General features: G+C 45.1%; 1 protein-coding gene across 1 annotated transcript; it reads left to right on the top strand.

Moving 5' to 3' along the window:
• Positions 1 to 621: 621 nt before the first annotated feature.
• Positions 622 to 18,291, top strand: LOC119527953 (ubiA prenyltransferase domain-containing protein 1-like). Its single transcript, XM_037828525.1, is given in 4 exon segments — positions 622 to 1,450; positions 15,879 to 15,932; positions 15,935 to 16,057; positions 16,060 to 18,291. Coding segments are annotated over 4 exon segments (1,290 nt in total). The 5' UTR covers positions 622 to 639; the 3' UTR covers positions 16,362 to 18,291.
• The last annotated feature ends 329 nt before the right edge of the window (positions 18,292 to 18,620 follow it).

Genomic DNA, 18,620 nt, shown 5'->3' with positions numbered 1-18,620 from the left:
TTTAATAGACTGGCTCACAAAATTCCGGAAAATTTAACAATTGGCCTTAGCGAGTCAGAACAGACACAGACACAGACCATAAGCTTCCAGAAGGCAGGCAATGAAGACAGAGCTGGACACCTGGTGGGGTGGGGAAGAGGGCGGTTATCTGCATGAATAGGTAAATAAACTAGAGCTGAAGAGAGAAAAGGCAGGCCGGATAGCATATGACATATAGTAATTGCACAATAAAAAGCATGAATTATTGCTGTTGTCATTATTACTAAGGCTAATTTATTAGGCCTCACTTCCCATTCCGAGCTTCAATTAAAGAAAGGGGAAGGGGGGCTAATTGACCTCAATGTGCTCCCTGCTTTTTGTCCGTTTTGTTAACTGCCGAGTCCCCTTCTGCACACAGTAGGGAAGCAGTAAATGCTTGTTGCATGAATAAGTGAAGGCGCCCGATGTGCCACACAGCGACACGCAGATGTGGTCGCCCTTGAGAGGCTAAGTGAGGCTGTTTTCAGCGGGTCCAGGTGTCGCTGCCGGGCGCCGACCTCCGGCCTCCGGGGGGCTGGGCCGGGGATGGCCGCCCCTCCCGGCCCCGCCCGCGCTGCCGGCCCCTGTTTCCGGGAGGGATTCTCCAGGCCGGCGCGCAAGATGGCGGCTCCGATGGCCCGGGAGGGGCGGCCGCGGCTGGGCCTTGGACTCCCGCTCGGGGCTGGGGGCGGGAGGTCGGCTTTGCGAGTGACTGGTGGTCGGGCGGCGCCGCCGGGCCCCGCGTGTGTCCGGCCGCGTATCTCTCCCCTCCGGTCCCTGTCGCCTCCCCGCCCCCGTCCCGGGACGGAACCGAAGGACGGTCAGGCCCGGTCGCCCTACCCAGTCCCTCCTCGCTCTGGAGCGGTCGCTGTCCGGGGCTGGCTCACTTTTAGGACTGACTCCTTGGTGGCCTCGCAGGCCCCGGGGGAGAAGATTAACATCCAGGCGGGAGAGACGGCCGAGGCGGGGGACCAGGACCCGTTGGAGAACGGCTACCCCGAGCCCGACCGGCCACCTCCGCGCTCCTGGAGGCAGAAGTGCGCCTCCTACGTGCTGGCCCTGCGGCCCTGGAGCTTCAGTGCCTCCCTCAGCCCCGTGGCCCTGGGCAGCGCCCTGGCCTATAGATCCCAGGGCGTCCGGGATCCCAGGCTGCTGGTGGGCTGTGCCGTGGCCGTCCTGGCTGTGCACGGGGCGGGCAATTTGGTTAACACTTACTATGACTTCTCCAAGGGCATTGACCGCAAAAAGAGTGGTGACAGGACCTTGGTGGACCGAATCTTGGAGCCCCAGGATGTTGTCTGGTTTGGAGTCTTCCTCTACACCTTGGGCTGTGTCTGTGCCTCTTGCCTCTATTGCCTGTCCCCCCTGAAACTGGAGCACTTAGCTCTCATCTACTTTGGAGGCTTGTCCGGCTCCTTTCTCTCCACAGGCGGTAAGAATTGGCCTGTTTCCTGTGCTGTGTACATCTTGGTACTGGAAACTGCTGCCTTGCAGAGGAGCCAGGGCAGGGGTCAAATGTTCTTTTCAGAATTAGGCCACACTGTGTGAAATCCATTAATTGTGGGTTATGTGGATTTTTTTTTTTTTTTTTAATATATTGAATTGATAAGATCCCGACTTGGCTTAGGGATGTTGGGAATGACTCAAATATATATATAGGGAATTTTGGGGTATCTCTTTTCTTTTTGTTGGTCCTACTCAATAATGCCAAAATTTCAATGTTTAATTTCAATGGAATTAAATTGGAAGAGTGCAGAATTATACAGTGGATTACTTTCAGCTAGTTAACTAGTGTGACACCTGGCAGCAGGTGAAGTAAGATAGTAATGGACAGGTGGTTAAGCCCTAATTATAGAGCTCCTATTGTGTATCAGGCGCTGTTCTAGGTGAACACAGCTGTCAGAGATCCCTACCCTTGTGGAACTTAATATATATGATAGAAGGGAGGCAGAAAATAAAAATAAATTATAATTAGGGTGACCAACATCCTGGAAACTAGGAAAGGTCTTATTAAATCAGGATAAGGTGGTCACCCTAATTACAGTATATGAGCAAGTAAGTACTATGGGAAAAAAAGTATAACAAGGAAGGGGGACACAGTGTTATTATTTTAAGTAGACTGATCAGGGTAGGCCTCCTTGAAAAGGTAACATTTGAGCAAAAATTGAAAGAGGTGGACTTGGCTAGGCAAATTCTGGAGGAAGAGCATTCCAAACAGGGAACAGCAATGCAAAGCCCTTAAGCAGGAGTGTACCTAGAGAATTTGAGGACAAGCAAGGAGTCCAGCGTGGCTGGTAGATGAATGTGACAGTGTAACACGAAATAAAGTTAAGAGAAGTACATTTGGGGAAGATAAATAGTAATGCAGATTATGGAAGCTTTGTGGGTCACTGGTCTATTGTCTGAAATGAGGGAGCCATTGCATAGTTTTGAGCAAAGGAGTGACAATATCTAGTTTGGATCAGGATGGTAGTAGTGGGAGGAGGTAGGTATTCAGATTCTGAATATATATATATGTGTATATATATATGTTTAAATTTTTATTGTAACATATGTACATTTTCCATTTTCAAGTATACAATTCAGTGATGTTAAATACATTCAGAATGTTGTGCTACCATCACCACCATCCATGATCAAAACTTTTCCATCAACCAAAGCAGAAACTCTGTACCCATTAAGCAGTAACTGACCATTACCCACCCCTGCCCCTGCTACCTTGGTATATTTTCCTGTCTACAAATTTGCATATTCTAGTTATTTCATATAAGTGAGATCATTCAATATCTGTCCTTTTCTGTCTGGCTTATTTCTTTCCACATGCCATCTTCAAGGTTTATGCATGTTGTAGCATGTATCAGAACTTCATTTTTATATCTGAATATTATTCTATTGTATGGATATACCACATTTTGTTTAGATTCTGAATACATTTTGAAGGTAGACAGAGTTTGTTGATGCATTAGATATGAGGTAGGAGAAAAACAAGAATTAGGCATAACTCAGAGTTTTTGGCCTAAGCAACTGGAAGACTGGAGTCGATGTCATGGAGTGAGATGGGAAAGGTTGAGAAGAGAATAGATGGGGGGGAGGGTGTTTGACTTTGGACATCTTAATGCCTATTAGATCTCTAAGTGAGGATGTTAAATAGGCAGTAGGTTATAGGGTCTGAGTTCAGGGAACAGATCTGGGCTGCAGATAATAGATATTTTGGAGTCACTGGCATATGGATAGGTAAGATTATAAGACCAGATGAGATCACCAGAGGAGGAAGTGTTGACAGAGAACTGAGGAGGACCAGGAATGAGCCCCAGGGCACTCCATTCTGGAGGCAGGGGAGAAGAGAAGGAACAGTTCATGGGGGCTGAAGGAGTGAGTGTCCAGAGGACTAAGAGGACAACCAAGAGACTGTGCTGGCAGCCAGTTATAAATTTAGTGGAATTGCAGAAAGTTCAGTGATGAAAATCAGTAGAGTGCTATGGTAGAGAATATAGGGTGGTGGTGGTGGTGGTGGAGGGGAGAGGCTCTCTCTGTGAAAGTGATACGTAAACCAAGACTTGAAGGATAAGACACCAGGCCTGCAGTGGGATTGGGGTCTGGCTGGGGTCCGGGTCTTTCAAGGCTGAAGCAACAGCGAGGGCAAACACCCTGGTGAGGGTGAGTGCTCGTCTCGTCCTAGGATCTACTGAAAGGCCAGTGAGATAGAAAGGAAGGCTGGGGGGGAGCGGGGGAGATTTGATTGGACAGGTAGGCAGGAGCCGAATCATGCTGGACTTTGATGGCCTCCTCACTCCCCCACTCTTAGTCTTGGAGGCCCCGGGGCTTAGTCCTTCAACCTCTTTTTCTCTTGTTTCAGTACTTCCTTGGTGTTCTAAACCAGTCTCATGGCTTCATATGCCATCTCTTAAGCTTATGGCTCTTAAATGTATACTTCAGCCCAGATCGCTCCACTAAACTCCAGGCACATATGTCCACCTTCTGACTTAGTAACTCCCCTCGGAGGGCTCATGGGCATCTCAAATTTAATTTTTTGAAACCAAACTCCTGATCTTCTCCCCCAAAGAAACCTGCCATACCCACAACTTTCCCCTCCTCACTTGAAGGCAACTTTATCCTTCTAATTCTTCAGGCCAAAATCATGGTCATCATCCTTGACACTTTTCGCTCACATCTCACTTCCAGGATTTGTTGGCAAATCCTGTGGACTCTAGTTTCAAAGTACGTTTGGGATCTTGAGCACTTCTTACCATCCCCTGCCTCTACCACCCGGTCTGAGCTGCAGGATCTCAGCACTAGGTCTCTTTCATTTGCTCTTGTCCCTTGCAGGTTCACAAATTGGCAGCCAGAGTAATCCTGTTAAAACAGAAGGCAGATTTGTTCCACCTGTGCTCAAAACTCCCCAATGATTCCCCATTTACTTCTGAGTAAAGGCCAAGGTCTTTATGCTGATCCCCAGGGCCCTCCCTCGTCTGCCCACCCTCTCCCCCCAGTTCTGAGCTGCCCCCCTCTTCCTTTCCTTCTTGCCCACTGTGTTCCAGCCGCACTGCCCTCCTTGCTCTTCCTGGAAGACGCCAGGTAGGCTCTTGCCCCATCCTTTGTACGTGCTGTTGTCTCTGTTTGGACAGCTCTTCCCCCCTCTTTTTGTGTGGTTCACTTTAGAACTTTCATGCATTTGCTCACCTGTCAGCTTCTTGGGAAGGCCTTGCTCTCCACCTTATTTAAAATTACACTACCCGAGAGAGGCGGGGCAAGATGGAAGACTGGTGAGCTGTATGTTTTAGTTACTCCTCCAGGAAAGTAGGTAGAAAGCCAGGAACTGCGTGGACTGGACACCACAGAGCAATCTGTCATTGGGCATACTTCATACAACACTCATGAAAATGTCGAACTGCTGAAATCGGCGAAATCTGTAAGTTTTTGCGGCCAGGGGACCCGCGCCCCTCCCTGCCAGGCTCAGTCCCGTGGGAGGAGGGGCTGTCAGCTCCGGGAAGGAGAAGGGAGAACTGCAGTGGCTGCTCTTATCGGAAACTCATTCTACTGATCCAGACTCCAACCATAGATAGACAGAGACCAGACACCAGAGAATCTGTGAGCAGCCAGCCCAGCAGAGAGGAGACAGGCATAGAAAAAAAAAAACAACACGAAAAACTCCAAAATAAAAGCAGAGGATTTTTAGAGTTCTGGTGAACACAGAAAGGGGAAGGGCGGAGCTCAGGCCCTAAGGCGCATATGCAAATCCCGAAGAAAAGCCGATCTCTCTGCCCTGTGGACCTTTCCTTAATGGCCCTGGTTGCTTTGTCTCTTAGCATTTCAATAACCCATTAGATCTCTGAGGAGGGCCCTTTTTTTTTTTTTAATCCTTTTTTCTTTTTCTAAAACAATTACTCTAAGAAGCCCAATACAGAAAGCTTCAAAGACTTTCAATTTGGGCACGTCAAGTCAAGAGCAGAACTAAGAGAGCTCTGAGACAAAAGGCAATAATTCAGTGGCTGAGAAAATTCACTAAACACCACAACTTCCCAAGAAAACGGGGGTGTCCGCTCACAGCCACCATCCTGGTGGACAGGAAACACTCCTGCCCATCGCCAGCCCCATAGCCCAGAGCTGCCCCAGACAACCCAGTGTGACGGAAGGGCTTCAAATAACAGGCACACACCACAAAACTGGGCGTGGACATTAGCCTTCCCTGCAACCTCAGCTGATTGTCCCAGAGTTGGGAAGGTGGAGCAGTGTGAATTAACAAAGCCCCATTCAGCCATCATTTGAGCAGACTGGGAGCCTCCCTACACAGCCCAGCAGCCCAGAACTGCCCTGAGGGGACGGCACTCACCTGTGACATAGCACAGTCATCCCTCAACAGAGGACCCGGGGTGCACAGCCTGGAAGAGGGGCCCACTTGCAAGTCTCAGGAGCCATACGCCAATACCAAGGACTTGTGGGTCAGTGGCAGAGACAAACTGTGGCAGGACTGAACTGAAGGATTAGACTATTGCACCAGCTTTAAAACTCTAGGATCACCAGGGAGATTTGATTGTTAGGGCCACCCCCCCTCCCCGACTGCCCAGAAACACGCCCCACATACAGGGCTGGCAACACCAACTACACACGCAAGCTTGGTACACCAATTGGGCCCCACAAGACTCACTCCCCCACTCACCAAAAAGGCTAAGCAGGGGAGAACTGGCTTGTGGAGAACAGGTGGCTCGTGGACGCCACCTGCTGGTTAGTTAGAGAAAGTGTACTCCACGAAGCTGTAGATCTGATAAATTAGAGATAAGGACTTCAATAGGTCTACAAACCCTAAAAGAACCCTATCAAGTTCAGCAAATGCCACGAGGCCAAAAACAACAGAAAATTATAAAGCATATGAAAAAAACCAGACGATATGGATAACCCAAGCCCAAGCACCCAAATCAAAAGACCAGAAGAGACACAGCACCTAGAGCAGCTACTCAAAGAACTAAAGATGAACAATGAGACCATAGTACGGGATATGAAGGAAATCAAGAAGACTCTAGAAGAGCATAAAGAAGACATTGCAAGACTAAATAAAAAAATGGATGATCTTATGGAAATTAAAGAAACTGTTGACCAAATTAAAAAGATTCTGGACACTCATAGTACAAGACTAGAGGAAGTTGAACAACAAATCAGTGACCTGGAAGATGACAGAATGGAAAATGAAAGCATAAAAGAAAGAATGGGGAAAAAAATTGAAAAAATCGAAATGGACCTCAGGGATATGATAGATAATATGAAACGTCCAAATATAAGACTCATTGGTGTCCCAGAAGGGGAAGAAAAGGGTAAAGGTCTAGGAAGAGTATTCAAAGAAATTGTTGGGGAAAACTTCCCAAATCTTCTAAACAACATAAATACACAAATCATAAATGCTCAGCGAACTCCAAATGGAATAAATCCAAATAAACCCACTCCAAGACATATACTGATCACACTGTCAAACACAGAAGAGAAGGAGCAAGTTCTGAAAGCAGCAAGAGAAAAGCAATTCACCACATACAAAGGAAACAGCATAAGACTAAGTAGTGACTACTCAGCAGCCACCATGGAGGCGAGAAGGCAGTGGCACGATATATTTAAAATTCTGAGTGAGAAAAATTTCCAGCCAAGAATACTTTATCCAGCAAAGCTCTCCTTCAAATTTGAGGGAGAGCTTAAATTTTTCACAGACAAACAAATGCTGAGAGAATTTGCTAACAAGAGACCTGCCCTACTGGAGATACTAAAGGGAGCCCTACAGACTGAGAAACAAAGACAGGACAGAGAGACTTGGAGAAAGGTTCAGTACTAAAGAGATTCGGTATGGGTACAATAAAGGATATTAATAGAGAGAGGGGAAAAATATGGCAAACATAAACCAAAGGATAAGATGGCTGATTCAAGAAATGCCTTCACGGTTATAACGTTGAATGTAAATGGATTAAACTCCCCAATTAAAAGATATAGATTCGCAGAATGGATCAAAAAAAATGAACCATCAATATGTTGCATACAAGAGACTCATCTTAGACATAGGGACACAAAGAAACTGAAAGTGAAAGGATGGAAAAAATATTTCATGCAAGCTACAGCCAAAAGAAAGCAGGTATAGCAATATTAATCTCAGATAAAATAGACTTCAAATGCAGGGATGTTTTGAGAGACAAAGAAGGCCACTACATACTAATAAAAGGGGCAATTCAGCAAGAAGAAATAACAATCGTAAATGTCTATGCACCCAATCAAGGTGCCACAAAATACATGAGAGAAACACTGGCAAAACTAAAGGAAGCAATTGATGTTTCCACAATAATTGTGGGAGACTTCAACACATCACTCTCTCCTATAGATAGATCAACCAGACAGAAGACCAATAAGGAAATTGAAAACCTAAACAATCTGATAAATGAATTAGATTTAACAGACATATACAGGACATTACATCCCAAATCACCAGGATACACATACTTTTCTAGTGCTCACGGAACTTTCTCCAGAATAGATCATATGCTGGGACATAAAACAAGCCTCAATAAATTTAAAAAGATTGAAATTATTCAAAGCACATTCTCTGACCACAATGGAATACAATTAGAAGTCAATAACCATCAGAGACTTAGAAAATTCACAAATACCTGGAGGTTAAACAACACACTCCTAAACAATCAGTGGGTTAAAGAAGAAATAGCAAGAGAAATTGCTAAATATATAGAGACAAACGAAAATGAGAACACAACATACCAAAACCTATGGGATGCAGCAAAAGCAGTGCTAAGGGGGAAATTTATAGCACTAAACGCATATATTAAAAAGGAAGAAAGAGCCAAAATCAAAGAACTAATGGATCAACTGAAGAAGCTAGAAAATGAACAGCAAACCAATCCTAAACCAAGTAGAAGAAAAGAAGTAACAAGGATTAAAGCAGAAATAAATGACATAGAGAACAAAAAAACAATAGAGAGGATAAATATCACCAAAAGTTGGTTCTTTGAGAAGATCAACAAGATTGACAAGCCCCTAGCTAGACTGACAAAATCAAAAAGAGAGAAGACCCATATAAACAAAATAATGAATGAAAAAGGTGACATAACTGCAGATCCTGAAGAAATTAAAAAAATTATAAGAGGATATTATGAACAACTGTATGGCAATAAACTGGACAATGTAGAAGAAATGGACAATTTCCTGGAAACATATGAACAACCTAGACTGACCAGAGAAGAAATAGAAGACCTCAACCAACCCATCACAAGCAAAGAGATCCAATCAGTCATCAAAAATCTTCCCACAAATAAATGCCCAGGGCCAGATGGCTTCACAGGGGAATTCTACCAAACTTTCCAGAAAGAACTGACACCAATCTTACTCAAACTCTTTCAAAACATTGAAGAAAATGGAACACTACCTAACTCATTTTATGAAGCTAACATCAATCTAATACCAAAACCAGGCAAAGATGCTACAAAAAAGGAAAACTACCGGCCAATCTCCCTAATGAATATAGATGCAAAAATCCTCAACAAAATACTTGCAATTCGAATCCAAAGACACATTAAAAAAATCATACACCATGACCAAGTGGGGTTCATTCCAGGCATGCAAGGATGGTTCAACATAAGAAAAACAATCAATGTATTACAACACATTAAAAACTCGAAAGGGAAAAATCAATTGATCATCTCAATAGATGCTGAAAAAGCATTTGACAAAATCCAACATCCGTTTTTGATTAAAACACTTCAAAAGGTAGGAATTGAAGGAAACTTCCTCAACATGATAAAGAGCATATATGAAGAACCCACAGCCAGCATAGTATTCAATGGTGAGAGACTGAAAGCCTTCCCTGTAAGATCAGGAACAAGACAAGGATGCCCGCTGTCACCACTGTTATTCAACATTGTGCTGGAAGTGCTAGCCAGGGCAATCCGGCAAGACAAAGAAATAAAAGGCATCCAAATTGGAAAGAAGAAGTAAAACTGTCATTGTTTGCAGACGATATGATCTTATATCTAGAAAACCCTGAGAAATCGACGATACAGCTACTAGAGCTAATAAACAAATTTAGCAAAGTAGCGGGATACAAGATTAATGCACATAAGTCAGTAATGTTTCTATATGCTAGAAATGAACAAACTGAAGAGACACTCAAGAAAAAGATACCATTTTCAATAGCAACTAAAAAAATCAAGTACCTAGGAATAAACTTAACCAAAGATGTAAAAGACCTATACAAAGAAAACTACATAACTCTACTAAAAGAAATAGAAGGGGACCTTAAAAGATGGAAAAATATTCCATGTTCATGGATAGGAAGGCTAAATGTCATTAAGATGTCAATTCTACCCAAACTCATCTACAGATTCAATGCAATCCCAATCAAAATTCCAACAACCTACTTTGCAGACTTGGAAAAGCTAGTTATCAAATTTATTTGGAAAGGGAAGATGCCTCGAATTGCTAAAGACACTCTAAAAAAGAAAAACGAACTGGGAGGACTTACACTCCCTGACTTTGAAGCTTATTATAAAGCCACAGTTGCCAAAACAGCATGGTACTGGCACAAAGATAGACATATAGATCAATGGAATCGAATTGAGAATTCAGAGATAGACCCTCAGATCTATGGCCGACTGATCTTTGATAAGGCCCCCAAAGTCACTGAACTGAGCCATAATGGTCTTTTCAACAAATGGGGCTGGGAGAGTTGGATATCCATATCCAAAAGAACGAAAGAGGACCCCTACCTCACCCCCTACACAAAAATTAACTCAAAATGGACCAAAGATCTCAATATAAAAGAAAGTACCATAAAACTCCTAGAAGATAATGTAGGAAAACATCTTCAAGACCTTGTATTAGGCGGCCACTTCCTAGACTTTACACCCAAAGCACAAGCAACAAAAGAGAAAATAGATAAATGGGAACTCCTCAAGCTTAGAAGTTTCTGCACCTCAAAGGAATTTCTCAAAAAGGTAAAGAGGCAGCCAACTCAATGGGAAAAAATTTTTGGAAACCATGTATCTGACAAAAGACTGATATCTTGCATATACAAAGAAATCCTACAACTCAATGACAATAGTACAGACAGCCCAATTATAAAATGGGCAAAAGATATGAAAAGACAGTTCTCTGAAGAGGAAATACAAATGGCCAAGCAACACATGAAAAAATGTTTGGCTTCACTAGCTATTAGAGAGATGCAAATTAAAACCACAATGAGATACCATCTAACACCGGTTAGAATGGCTGCCATTAAACAAACAGGAAACTACAAATGCTGGAGGGGATGTGGAGAAATTGGAACTCTTATTCACTGTTGGTGGGACTGTATAATGGTTCAGCCACTCTGGAAGTCAGTCTGGCAGTTCCTTAGAAAACTAGATATAGAGCTACCATTCGATCCGGCGATTGCTCTTCTCGGTATATACCCGGAAGATCGGAAAGCAGTGACACGAACAGATATCTGCACGCCAATGTTCATAGCAGCATTATTCACAATTGCCAAGAGATGGAAACAACCCAAATGTCCTTCAACAGATGAGTGGATAAATAAAATGTGGTATATACACACGATGGAATACTACGCGTCAGTAAGAAGGAACGATCTTGTGAAACATATGACAACATGGATGAACCTTGAAGACATAATGCTGAGTGAAATAAGCCAGGCACAAAAAGAGAAATATTATATGCTACCACTAATGTGAACTTTGAAAAATGTAAAACAAATGGTTTATAATGTAGAATGTAGGGGAACTAGCAGTAGAGAGTAATTAAGGAAGGGGGAACAATAATCCAAGAAGAACAGATAAGCTTTTTAACGTTCTGGGGATGCCCAGAAATGACTATGGTCTGTTAATTTCTGATGGATATAGTAGGAACAAGTTCACAGAAAGGTTGCTATATTATGTAACTTTCTTGGGGTAAAGTAGGAACATGTTGGAAGTTAAGCAGTTATCTTAGGTTAGTTGTCTTTTTCTTACTCCCTTGTTATGGTCTCTTTGAAATGTTCTTTTATTGTATGTTTGTTTTCTTTTTAACTTTTTTTTTCATACAGTTGATTTAAAAAAGAAGGGAAAGTTAAAAAAAAAAAAAAAAAAGAAAGAAAAACAAGGAAAAAAAATGAGGTAGTGCCCCCTTGAGGAGCCTGTGGAGAATGCAGGGGTATTCTCCTACCCCACCTCCATGGTTGCTAACATGACCACAGACATAGGGGACTGGTGGTTTGATGGGTTGAGCCCTCTACCATAAGTTTTACCCTTGGGAAGACGGTTGCTGCAAAGGAGAGGCTAGGCCTCCCTATATTTGTGCCTAAGAGTCTCCTCCTGAATGCCTCTTTGTTGCTCAGATGTGGCCCTCTCTCTCTGGCTAAGCCAACTTGAAAGGTGAAATCACTGCCCTCCCCCCTACGTGGGATCAGACACCCAGGGGAGTGAATCTCCCTGGCAACGTGGAATATGACTCCCGGGGAGGAATGTTGACCCGGCATCGTGGGACGGAGAACATCTTCTTGACCAAAAGGGGGATGTGAAAGGAAATGAAATAAGCTTCAGTGGCAGAGAGATTCCAAAAGGAGCCGAGAGGTCACTCTGGTGGGCACTCTTACGCACACTTTAGACAACCCTTTTTAGGTTCTAAAGAATTGGGGTAGCTGGTGGTGGATACCTGAAACTATCAAACTACAACCCAGAACCCATGAATCTCGAAGACAGATGTATAAAAATGTAGCTTATGAGGGGTGACAATGGGATTGGGAAAGCCATAAGGACCACACTCCACTTTGTCTAGTTTATGGATGGATGAGTAGAAAAATAGGGGAAGGAAACAAACAGACAAAGGTACCCAGTGTTCTTTTTTACTTCAATTGCTCTTTTTCACTCTAATTATTATTCTTGTTATTTTTGTGTGTGTGCTAATGAAGGTGTCAGGGATTGATTTAGGTGATGAATGTACAACTATGTAATGGTACTGTAAACAATCAAATGTACGATTTGTTTTGTATGACTGCGTGGTATGTGAATATATCTCAATAAAATGATTAAAAAAAAAAAATTACACTACCCTCCACCCCTGTACCCGTTCTCCCTCAATACCCTCCCTGGTTTAGTTTCCTTCACAGAGCATATTACCTTCTAACATAGCATATAAAGTGCTTATTTTGTTTGTCATCTTCCCCATTAGATTGTAAGCTCCCTGGGGTTAGGGATTTTAGTCTCCTTGTTCTCTGCTGAACCCCAGGTGCCCAGAACAGTGCCTGGCCTGTGGTCATCACATAATAATTCACTGAATGAACAAATGGGAAGACGTCCAAGTGCATCAAGCAGAATAATGGCATGATCTGATTTATTTATTTTTAACACTAAACTTTTATTGCTGTATAATTGACATACAGCAAACTGCACAGATCTTTAGTATCACAGTTTGATGAGTTTTGATGTGTGCCCCACACCTCTCTCATGGACGAACATTTCCTTCATCCCAGGATGACGTCTTGTGGTTCTTCCAGGTCAGTCCCCTCTCTCCGCGTCCGTATGCAGGGGAACCCTGTTCTGATTTCTTTCCCATAGATTTGCTTGTCTGACCTAGAACTTCATCTAAATGGCATCATTCCGTATGTACCCTGTGTTTTGAGATTCATCCTGTTCTGAGACTCAGTAGAGCCTTTCATCGCTGAGAAGTTTTCCATTGTATAACTGCAACCGCAGTTTTTGTGGATGTATATTTGCATTTCTCTTTGGTAGGTGCCTAGGAGTGAAATTGCTGGGTCATAAGAAAGGGGATGTTTAACTTGAGGAGACACTGCCAAGATGATTTCTAAGGTGGTTGTACTTTTTTACATTTTCACAAGCGTGTATGAGAGTTCCAGTTACTTCACGTCCTTGCCAGCTTTACAATTTTATTTATTTATTTTAATGAATGGGATTTTATTCACTCTTCCGACAGTTTATTGATTGGCTATTCTTTATTTTTTAACAAATTAATTCTGGCTGCTGTGCGGGGAACTGGCCCAATATTTCATGCGCCGACTAATCTGTTAAGTAGTATTGGGAGGGTGGCACTGCCTAAAGGAAACTCCTAGCTGGGCCTCATTCTCAATCAAGTGGAGCACATTGGCCTCCAGCCAAATGTGGACACGTAGGAAACAGAGCTTCCTTGCAAGGGATCTACTGTGGTGTGGGATAATATGTCACCTCCAAGAAGGCAGACCTTTCACGTCCTTACACTGGGTTGGCTTTTGTGCAGGGCCTATTAAAGGTAGGGGCTTATCCTTGCAGACACAGGTCTCTGTTCAGCTTTGCTGTCTTCATTTTTTACCAAGTGACCCAAGGCAGTGTTCATGGAGAATTTAGCCAAAGGCCAGTGCTGTAGCACTGTTGAGTTTCCTTCCATAGTCAGAGACCTGAAGTCTGCTTGGGGAGCTGAGAAAATAAGCAAAAGAAGAGCAAAAGGAGTGGCTAATGGGGAAATTTGCTACAGCTGCACTATGAATATTCTTGCCTGGTATCTTTTTGGGGGCAAGTTTAGTCCCCTAAATGTGTGAGATATTACAGGACACATCAGTTTACTGATATAAACTAGAGCTGGTAGAGGGAACTTATTCCTGTAGGGGCAAGTCTTCAGGTAACCAAACTATTTACCAAAAGATGGCTTGGAGAGTACAGTACTACCTTGCCAGGTGCTGGAGAGTATCAGGGGCCATAGCTGGGATGTCCTCCCCTGGGGATGCTTCATTCTAAAGAACCAGGGGTGTTCAGGTAGCACCAAAGGACCCCAACTCCTAGTGTGAAAGGCAAACTTGGACTGAACCTTGTTCCTTGGCTCCCATGTTTTTAGATCTGCAGATAATTGCCCCTTGTCACTGCAGACTGGTTAAAATGCAATGGATCATTTTTTTTGCATCCTGAGGCCACACCTTGGTAGCTTGGTTAGATTTGGATGTTACCTGGGCTCCTGTAGCAATATGTTCCTAGATCTTTTCCTTCACTGGGCTCCTCTCACCCACCCTATGCTGCCATACCTGTTTCAGTTGCATGGGAGATTTGCCCCAGCCCCAACCTTGGTCCCATATGCCAGGTGCTTGTCACTATAGCTCTGTGTTCAGTTCCACCTTTGTGCCCAGTGTTGGGGCCCAAGCTGTGAACAAGCCAGACAAAGGCCCCACCCTCACAGAATTTACAGTTTAGTGGGAAAGACAAAGATTAAGTCATTAAAAGTGTGATAAATGTTATGAAAGTGGGAGTCAGGTTGCCATATTGCTGGGGTTTGAGCGTGGCTGGGGGTGAGGGAAGGCTGTCTGGAGGTCTTTAAAGTCTTGAAGGATGTGTAGGAGGCCAGTTCAAGGTAAGGTGGGGGAGAGCTAGGGCAAGGCCAGTGGTGAGCCTGGTTTAAGAATTAGGACTTTTAACCGCAGGACAAATTGTTGATAATTAAGGTGGGAGGGGTGGGGAGGGGAAGATGGTCAGATTAGTGTTTTTAAAAGATGGCTCTGTCTGCAAGTGATTAGATTAGGGATGGTGGTGTTAGGAGAGTGGAAGCCGGGGTACCAATTAGGAGGGGGTTACAGTATTCCAGGCTTGGAGTTAGGGGTGTGGTGGGATGGGGTGTGGCACGGGGCTGGAGAGAACCCTGCAGGTTTGCAAGGTCCTGCCAGGTGGCTTAGGACTTGCAGTAGCTCAGCAGGACAGGAGGATGACTCAGGTGGTTTAGAGTCCCAGCTTCACCAGAGCCAGAGAGGGGAAGCAGCATCACCACTCTACTCTTAGTGCTTTTTCTTGCTATGTGGGTGAGCATTTCTGTGTGGCACTTGGGAACCCTGGAATTTTCACAGGGGTTCATTTGGGATTTTCAAAACCAGAGATGCCTCATTGTTGAGTAAGGAGGTGGAAAGGAAGGAAGGTAGGGTCGAAGTTCTGTAAGGGACTGAGCAAATGCCATTCCAGATGGAAGCCAGGTCTGACAGGGCCTGGTGGGGGGTGAAAGAAACCGAAGAATGGACGGGGAAGCCTTTTCCAGCCTGCACTGGCTCTCCCATTCAGCCATAGAGGTAGTGGGACCCCAGTGCTGTTTGTTGCAGGACTTTGTTGGGAGACATTAGGAAGGGAACCTTGGGTATGAAACAGAGACCAGAGGTCCTAAAACCCAGCTGGATGCTGAAGGACTGGTGTTCTCTCCATGTCTCTGTGTCACGCTGGAGAAGAAGCCAGGCTTTGCTCTGTGGGGCAGGGAGCTGAGTGACTTCCCGCACCCACAGTCTAAAAATTGCCATTGCCGGCCCGCGGGGTTCCACCATTTCACTGAGGAACAGTCCTTACGCTTCCAGCCCGTGGTCTCACCGCGGTTCTCTGGTTTTCTGGCCATAGGAATTGGCTTCAAGTTGGCTCTGGGAGACCTTGTCATCCTCATCACCTTTGGCCCCTGGCTGTGATGTTTGCCTGCGCCATCCAGGTGGGGTCCCTGGCGGTCTTCCCGCTCCTCTACGCCATCCCCCTGGCCCTTAGCACTGAGGCCATTCACCATTCCAACAATACCAGGGACATGGAGTTGACCAGGAGGCTGGCATCGTCACGCTCGCCATCCTCATCGGGCCCACCCTCTCCTACGTGCTCTACAACACGCTGCTCTTCCTGCCCTACCTGATCTTCAGCGTCCTGGCCACGCGCTGCAGCATCAGCCTGGCGCTCCCTCTGCTCACCAGTCCCATGGCCTTTTCCCTGGAGAGACAGTTCCGAAGCCAGACTTCCGGCAAACTGCCCCAGAGGACTGCCAAGCTCAACCTCCTCCTGGGACTTTTCCGCGTTGTTGGCATCATCCTGGCCCCAGCAGGCAGGCTGCCCAAGCTTTGAGGGGACCAGTAGCTCCCTCCACAACGTGCCTCCCTTCTAGAGAGGTGTTGAAGTCAGAGTTCCAGGAAGGGAATATGCTTGGAGTGAGGTTCCTGAGGGTGGAATGTGAACCCCACCGTTTTTATCACTCTGGTTTTAAAGATGTCTACTGATTTTTTTTCCATTTTATGGGGAATCTTGAAACCATTCTGTATTGGAAGAAGGTGAATTGGATGCACAGTCCTTTTTTATTTGTAATTTCCACTAGAGGGTGTTGTCAACTTACTTTCAAATGAACAGAGATTTTCCCCCTTGTTCCTCACAAAATGTCCTAAGACTTTGTGAAGGAGCTGCCCTGCTCGGCCTCCTATCCTGAAAGAGCCAGAGTAGTGAGGAGAAGTGTCCTTCTGTTATCTGGGCCTTGTAGGGTGTGTTGTGATGGGTGCCAGGCCTCATTAACATGGGGAGCACCTGTCTCTTACTCTTGGCACCCAGGACCTAAAATATGTTGCTTAGAGACACAGTGCCTCATAACAGCCTAGAGTAGCCCCCAGTTTTATGCTTCAGGTGCCATTCAGAAGCTTTTGTCCTTCATCTTGCCTCTCACTGCCACAGTTAAGGAAAAGTGTCAGATCCCCCTGCAGCAAGACAGTCAAGCCTGGAACTGGGAAGGAAAATTTAAAATACACACACTGGAGGCAGCCAAGAAAATCACTCTGGTTTTGGATAGGAATTGGTAGGGCAACTGATTTCCTTTTGTAGAATCCACTAGAATGACAGCAAGGACTCCCAGCCCTTTCAGTAACTGTAGGGAACCCTGGGATTGTAGAAGCACCATCACCCTCTTAGGCTGTTTAAAGCCCACGTGGCTTTTTCTTCCCATTCCCCTCTCCTAATTCTCCTCTGCCTCCATCCTCCGTTTCTGTCATATCCCCATTTGTGTGGCCCCCATAGTGATGTCAGGCTCTGGGGCTGAGTCCGGGCGGTTGTCACTTTCCACAGCCTCAGGATGGGTGGACCAGGGACATCCGCACCCCTGATGAACATATAAGCCACCGGCCACATGGCCCTGAGCCCCATTCAGCCCGAGCAGCAGGCCTGGCCACCGAGAAACTTTTGTCTTCATCCTTGAAGCCGCAAGGACAATATTGACTCTGCCTCTCCCATTGGCTTTTGTTGCCTGTGCGTAGAGACTGAGGGCTTCGGTGAGGTCACACTATGCATGGGGGGACGTCCAGCACTGATCATTGCTGCTTTTCCTGTCACTGCCTGGGAAGCCTGATTTCTGGGCTGGAACTGCCCAGTCGCGCTGGATCCCAGGCTGGACTAGGTTGTGCGTGCCATCGGCATTCTTCCTGGGAGATTATAGCCATTCTGGTCGGTGTCCAAGGTCTTGGCCTGTGGAAAATGATGTCAGAACTAGTTCTTAATCCTTCAAATCAGAATAATTATGATTTGGCTACTTGAGATTTGGTCAGCTTACTTGGAAACCACATATTTGGAAATTGCAGAAGTTCCTCTAAATTTCAGGTGTGCTGTCTACCAGAGACCCAGGATCCTTGAATAGTGGTCAGTGTCAGGGAGCAGGGAAGGGAGATGACCCTTCTCTCCCCTGCCTTTCCTCCCAGCACCATTTTTGTTTTATGACACGCTTGTGGCGTTTCAGTGCTCACAGGGTCCCACCTGCGAAGACAAGCTCTCCTGGCTCCAACTCAAGCAGGGCTTACCCCTGAGGCTGTAGGACCGAGGACACCCTGAGTCCACAGACAGACCTGTCTGTTCAGCTGCTGCCTGGTTCAGGTGCAGATTTTAATGTACATTTATTTATATACACATTTCCAAAAGGCCAGAGTTGGTGCCAGGTTTTATACACAGGTCACCATCATTGGTGTTGCATCCTCTGACTCAGTGAAGGTTTTCTTTATTTATTTCTTAATAAAACAATGAATAAAAGGAGTGAAAATTTTCATCAGTGGTCTGGCTTCCGGTCCTTTGCTTTTCTCCTACTTCTCCTCTTGTCTAATTGTAAACTCTCATAAATCTCAGGAAGATCAGGATGTGGAATTTGCATAAGGTTTGATTTATGTCTTCTAGACCAGATTAACAGCCCCTCAGAAAAGGCAGTCGGGACCACTTAGAGCTGGCGTAGACTCGCCAAGAGCCAGTCAGCCCAGGTGAACCTTGTTTCCTTCTGTCCTCTCCTTTCATTTTTCCTTTTTCTTGATAGAGTTGCTGTGCTGATAGACTGAGAAAATGTACTAGAACAAGTCCATTTGGGTT

Source organism: Choloepus didactylus, chromosome 2 (genome assembly GCF_015220235.1).
Source record: "Choloepus didactylus isolate mChoDid1 chromosome 2, mChoDid1.pri, whole genome shotgun sequence".
Taxonomy (NCBI): Eukaryota; Metazoa; Chordata; class Mammalia; order Pilosa; family Megalonychidae; genus Choloepus; species Choloepus didactylus.
Note: the sequence above shows the minus strand (reverse complement) of the source record. Positions and strands in the feature narration are given on the sequence as shown.